The sequence below is a fragment of the Triplophysa rosa genome, linkage group LG24 (assembly GCF_024868665.1).
Source record: "Triplophysa rosa linkage group LG24, Trosa_1v2, whole genome shotgun sequence".
Lineage (NCBI taxonomy): Eukaryota > Metazoa > Chordata > Actinopteri > Cypriniformes > Nemacheilidae > Triplophysa > Triplophysa rosa.
Genome location: NC_079913.1, coordinates 6,909,677 through 6,916,024, shown reverse-complemented (window position 1 = coordinate 6,916,024; position 6,348 = coordinate 6,909,677). Strand labels below are relative to the sequence as shown.

At 39.2% G+C, this 6,348-nt stretch overlaps 1 protein-coding gene across 1 annotated transcript; it reads right to left on the bottom strand.

The window, feature by feature from the left end:
• Positions 1-367: 367 nt before the first annotated feature.
• Positions 368-5,796, bottom strand: zc3hc1 (zinc finger, C3HC-type containing 1). The gene is made up of 10 exons (XM_057324289.1): positions 5,171-5,796; positions 4,624-4,726; positions 4,202-4,352; positions 4,037-4,120; positions 3,823-3,950; positions 3,575-3,723; positions 3,229-3,484; positions 1,823-2,026; positions 1,320-1,532; positions 368-1,225 (listed from the first exon to the last, which is right to left on the bottom strand). The coding sequence occupies exons 3-10, from the start codon at positions 4,311-4,313 to the stop codon at positions 1,154-1,156; spliced, it is 1,218 nt and encodes a 405-aa protein (XP_057180272.1). The 5' UTR covers positions 4,314-4,352; positions 4,624-4,726; positions 5,171-5,796; the 3' UTR covers positions 368-1,153.
• Between the last annotated feature and the right edge of the window lie 552 nt (positions 5,797-6,348).

The following is a 6,348-nucleotide window of genomic DNA, read 5'->3' as shown; positions in this document are numbered from 1 at the left end:
GTGACGTCATGTAAACGCGCCGAAAGGTGTCCCCCCTCCTTCTATGCGGTGTTTTAGGTAACGTCATAAACAGCGGACGACTCAAATTTGTAGTCCTAAAAATTGTAAACTTTTAATCCTTTTCGTCTTTTGTGACCATTAAACTAAAAAAAGTTGTTGTTTGTGTTACTGGATTATTATATTTCAGTATTAGTGGTTAGATATCTTTTCCAGTGTATATGTTTCCAGTGTTTTCAAGTTTCAAGGGGAAATTGTAGCTATCAAACTGTTCTGAAATGGTGTCTCTTCATGTACTAACAAGTTGTAATTACAGATTTAAAAGTATCCCTTTCAAACACAAAATGAAAAGAAATATGTTTATTACACTTTGTAATAAAGAGATGCACTCAGATTTGCATTATGGAGGAGACTACAAGTAGCAAAAATAGGAAGACAATCAAACCAAAACCATTTGCATTACCTTTCAAATTATGGCACATCTATATAAGATAGCATTTGGATAGAAGACAGTGTGGAAATCTTAAAAACAAGGGAGAAAAATAAAATCTTGTTTGTTCCATTCACATTTATGTAAGTCACTGTACACATTTGAACAATGCAAACCAAAAAAAACACAGAAACCTGCAATCACTGGAATATTTTTTTTTTAAATCTAAACTGGAATATTTTTTTTGCTAAACTAAAATCCAAAAAATGTCCAGGGATGATACAACTAGCATGTCTTCCAGTGTAAATCTAAGAGTTCACTAAAGCGTACCTAAAGTTAGGCTAGATCTGACCCTATAAAGCCTGCCCAGAAGAGACCAGGACTATCTGGCAGTCCACTTAAAATCTGCGGCTCGTCTTTTGATGACCGCAGGCCAACTGTGGTTTAAAGTGTATTGATACCACCAAATGGTCAGGCCAAACAGTGTTATAAGGTTACAACTTCCCAGAAGAACTCTGGCAGTCTTTTGTGCTCCTAAACAAGTTCTGTTCGCACAGGTCGCTTGATCCGTGTGGATTTACTGTCCCTTTCACAACCAAACCAAAAACTGTAAACAAGACTCACATGTTTAAAAACACTCTTACATGAAACGCCTGTCATCATTATCTAGGACAGTATTCCATTAATATCACAAGAGCGTCCCAGTCCTCCTTCCAAATAAAACAACTACTGGGGTGGGGAGGAGACCTGCCATTGTCGGAATATGGAGAACACTCTTTTCGATTTGTCATGTGGACCCTGGGGGGAAATAAACAGGTTAGCATTCGAAACTATAAACAGTACAACATATCAAGTCTTTTGAACAGTCTTTATAAAATTGTATTTGGTTCACCTGAGATGGACTGGTTCCTATTGGGCTGATGCTCCTTTTCATGGATAAGAAGAGAGTCAGTGCTGCTTTCCAACCAGGTTGAGGGAGTTCTGCCTCAGATCCAACCAAGACAGAGCCATCTGGATTTCCCTGCTCCTGTTCCACACTCACCCAAGGACACCAGTCTCTGTGCTGGGCTACTGGGTCAAATGCATTCCTGTGCATGAACCCTTCCTACAATACCACAACAACAAAAATATCAATGAGGTGGTGTTTAAATTTAGTAGCATTTGTTCAGTTGTGCTACACAAACAAGACCAACGAGACGTATAAAGGAAACATTCGATTTTTTGTGATGACTTCACAAAAAAGTCTCCCACCACCAGATTTTTTTACCCAGTCTGAAACACAATCTCTTGACAAAAATGCCTTTAATCTTTTTTTTTAATCATGATCCATTCCTAGGGCAATCCTCAACTTCTCAATACTGCTAAAGAGGTATTTCCAACACAGGTTGTCCTTACTGGGCAACAGGCAGAGGAGAGGTGCGGTCGTTTTGATTTCCTCTGTGGGCTGGAAGGCACGTCTACCGTCAGGCTGTCCCCCTGACCCCTGCTGCGGGTCATGGGTCTCTTGCCCCTGGGTAAGGGACTGGGTAGCTCATCATGCGGGATAGGTGACTCTCTTGTTCTGGTACGAGGAAACAGTGGGGATGAGGTGTTCTCCATCTATATTCAAAAGCACAACCCAAAACAAACCATGCCAAAAGTCAATATAAACAATAAGGACAAACATACATTAACTTGTATTATTTAGCTTATGGTAACTTGTAGTTACTTAAAAGTAGGGCTGTGCCGATAAACGATATCATATCGAATCGCGATAGAATGTATTTCAAAAACGATGATAAGCTATTGGCATTTTGACTCGATATGGATTAATCTTACAGTCTAACAGAACGCAGAAATAAACGCAACAACAGTCAGTCAGCGTGCAGCTTTTATCATGCGCGTCAAAGTACAAAGTCCATTTCATACTGCACTTGGCAAAGAAAATTCAACATGAGGAGGAAAACATTACTGGAAGCGGAAACAAAGGTGAAACTAACCTCGAGTTGTCATCACGCGGTTTATCAAGTGTCTTATGTTTTTTCGCAATCGCCGGTTAAACGAAACAAACTTTAGGCGCAATTGCAAGCGAGTTACTTCGAAAATCAAGCACAAACGTTTTTATATCCATCGTTAACATATCTGCTAACATGAGCTGGTGCTTATGAAACAAACCAGCGCTGCCCTGTACAGATTAGAGATGTAATGAAATGAGTTTGTGTGCACATTAAAATATTGAACCTTGTATGTAAGATGCTTGCATGATTAAAGAAATGTACTACAGTTTATGTGAGAAGTCTTTAAAGTTCACTGAATACATTGAATGAATCCCAATACTCGAGCAATACATTATTGCAGCGGTATGTATGTGCGCAGGTGCTGAGCCAATAGCGTTCTAATGTACGCAGTAACGGAGTCCTTTCATTGGTTGAATGTAGTGAATGAACACTCCCTTTACTTAACGAGTCAATTGAGTCAAAATGAGACTGAATGAACTGGTACACGTTGTTTGTGGCCTTAGATCCTCTGTGTTGCAACAGTGCATTTCATTTAATTGAATTTTAACTGGTTAAAGGTTAACTTTTGTTAATAAACTGTATTTAAAATAGATTATTTTAAATACAGTTTTTTAATTAAATATATATCGAAATAAATATCGTTATCGATCAATATAGAAAAAAACTATCGAGTTTACTTTTTTGCCATATCGCCCAGCCCTACTTAAAAGGTTTTTAGTGTGAAACATACGCAAGAATATACAGTATAATATATAAACTCATTGATCAAGCACATTAAGTAAGATAAATGCAGGTTAAGCAAACCTGCTCAGACCGCAAAGAGTCCTGACTACGCAGCTTCATGCGACATGGCGTGGGGGATTGAGATGGTGAGGTGGGTGTCCCCCTATCCCCACCTGTACTTTGAGATGGAGTCGAAGTAGCGGCACATGTCGGAGACTGCGGTGGGTTTTCACCCTCTCCCGAAAAGCTCTCCATTTGAAAGAAGTTCCACAGTCCAACCTTTCTCATGCAATATGAACAGGTGAGGATAGGCAGATTCATAGCGTTTAGTGCTGGGCTATCAGGTAATACAGAGAGAAGTTTTTTGAGTCCAGAAACCAATACACTAGAAAATACCACAGTCAAAGATCATCGTTTGGATCTTTACCTGGCCGCCCAACCACAAAGAGCTACAATGCATGCTGCCACCTGTACAGACAGCAGGTCTGATGAGACTTTAGAGGGAGAACCTGCCTGCTTCAGATGTTCATCTTCAATCAGCTGCAGAAGGACACTTATGACATCTTCGGTCAATGTCTGGGAAAGAGAAACATTCAGATTGAGCCACAAATCTAAGACACAAGGGTTAAAGTTGAATGATTCTTGTACTCTAAGGCATGAGGACACGCATCATACCATAGCTTTGAGCCGCTCCGGCTTCATAGCAGGCAACTGCTGTTCCAGAAGACAAGCACTCTTAAAACGTTCTAGAAAGGCACCAAGCAGAACTGTAGGTTCATTAATAGGAACCATCCAGAATCGATCTACAAAAAAATGAAACAAAATAACTATGTCTGATTAAAGCAACAAAGAGAACAATGGCAGTCATAAAAGTGCTGGTGAACCTCACCTGGACATGGAAAATCTGGCCAAGAACAGAATTTCTCATGTTGTGTCTTAAGTTGCTCCAGCAACTCCGAAATCCGTCCCTTGTCTGAAGAGTAAACAAATTATTGAGTTAACTGGATAAGATAGCAGATCCGAACCAAAACTTGGCGTGAAAGGTAAAACTCACATTTCTGGAAGTCCAGTGTTGGCTGAATGCTTGCACAGAGAAAAGCCTGGCAACTACAACACTTTAACATATCGCAGTCTACATTGATCCAGCCGTATCGCGCACATCTCATTGGAGAGAGTACACTGGGTTTTCCGGCCCATTTTAGACAGTGCTCTTGTTAAGGACAGATACGTAAATTTAAAAGAATCAACAAACCAGCAATCGATTTCTGTTAGGGATTTCATTCATTTATGTCATGTCTGGTAGAGATGATTCATAAACTGAACGCTTTATTAAACATCTTAAAATAACCTGAGACACAATTCCAAATGTTCAGGATTCATCTTTACCAAATTAAGATCTAGATTAAAATCCATCTTTAGACATTGACGTGTGTATTTTCAAAGCAAAATCCTCTGTTAGTAAGAATAAAAGGATATTGAGTATGACTCCACTCTTAAGAAAAATGCTTCCTTGTTCGCTGCCTCGCAAGGAGCATTGCCAAGGCCATTTGGAGACTATGTGCTCGGATCCTGCTGTGAACTGAGATATGTAAAGGAATGCAAAACTCAATCAGGACTGACGTTTGTCCATTTTTAGACATGAATGGAATGCATGTGAAATAGCACTCTTCTATTATACCTTACAGCAGAATATACATTTGACACAAATGCATTATATCAGTCAAAACGTGGATCATATGGGTAGATGCGGTCAATGTGAGGTGCATGCATGCAAAAGATCAATGATGTTTTACAAAGAAATTACGTAATCTACGATGCATTTAAATGAGCTATTTAAGTAATTTGAGTGATTGTAATCTGAACATACATGCAGTTTTTATGGATGCATCCATTACGCCACAAATACGTGCAAATCGTTCATTAGTTTCTAGTAAATTTATCCGCCGACTGGATTGTTCACCGCCCCTGCCCCGCTTTCCTCCCGCACATACTGACTTCACTTTGGCTACATTAAAACTCTTACCAGTTTAACACGTTGTTTTCTGAGGCGACCCCTTCGTTGAGAAGTTCTCGTACTTTCAAAGGTGATACGAGAGGAGATTTGTTTTGTTTTTCACCATTTTCTTGCCGATTTGCACGGCTGCCGAGCGCCGCCATGTTTGGTGTCTGTCTCTAACACTCCCGTTGGAAGATATAAATTATCAACATTTTCACACAGTTCCGCCCCCTCCCTTACTAAAATGACCATGGTAACCGCTGTAACCCCTTAAAATAGTTAAAGAAGCTCTAAAATATTTTTATGATATTTCTGTATTTTTTACATTTTATGCACATGTTGGCTCCTAACAAATTACAACAGTTACTATGACTGTACAGTAGATAGTACTGACTACTGCAGTTCTTAACAATAATGTCACTGTAATGTTGTAACAGAGGAAAATAGATATAATAGGTTATGTACCCACTAAGGAAGCTGTAGGAAATAAATTATGGTATGTCAGAATGCTTATTCGGCTCCTTCAGTGTGACAACATGCTAGTGTGCACATATTACATTTATCAGTAGGGGATAGGCAGTTCAACTTAATATGAAATGATAATTCAAACTAAGTCTGTATACAAGCCTATTTTTCCTTTTTCTTTTTCATTAAAGAGGCCCTATTACGCCCTTTCACAAAGTTTTCATTTTAAAGTACCGGTGAAATTAAAAATGACAATTCTTATTTTTTTATGAAATATTGCAGCGTTTATAGTAAATAGCTGATCAATGTGGGTCATTTTCTTTTTAAAATGTATGTACCCTCATAATCTAAAATCTGAAAATGCACTTCCGCCCTATCCATCTCAAATGATGTAAATTAGACGGCTCGGCCGGAGCAGAGCCATTGATAGAGAGAGTCGCGTCTTCAGTTTTTTCACAGTTTCAATAGTTCCCGGAAGTTACTAGTAACGCATGGAGCTGCGACTAAACAGACCAACTGAGGTAAACTTCTAACCCATTTAAAGACGAAAGCCATTTAATGAATAAAAAATGAAAGAAATAAAGCATTTAAAGAGAAAACATAACTTCCCAGAACTATCTGAAGGCTCCATGAATCACGTGACGCTCCAGCGTTTTGGACTTCGTTGGCAGAACTCTCTGCTCTGGGCGGAGCATCCGTTAACTCCTCCCCTTCAACTGTCTGCTTCCAGTATAATTTCA

Coding starts and splice junctions, on each gene's coding strand:
- zc3hc1 (XM_057324289.1), bottom strand. CDS start 4,313: ATGAGATGTGCGCGATACGGCTGGATCAATGTAGACTGCGATATGTTA. Junction 3,485..3,574: donor CTTTGTGGTTGGGCGGCCAG/GTAAAGATCCAA, acceptor ATTACCTGATAG/CCCAGCACTAAACGCTATGA. Junction 1,533..1,822: donor TCTCCTCTGCCTGTTGCCCA/GTAAGGACAACC, acceptor GTGGTATTGTAG/GAAGGGTTCATGCACAGGAA.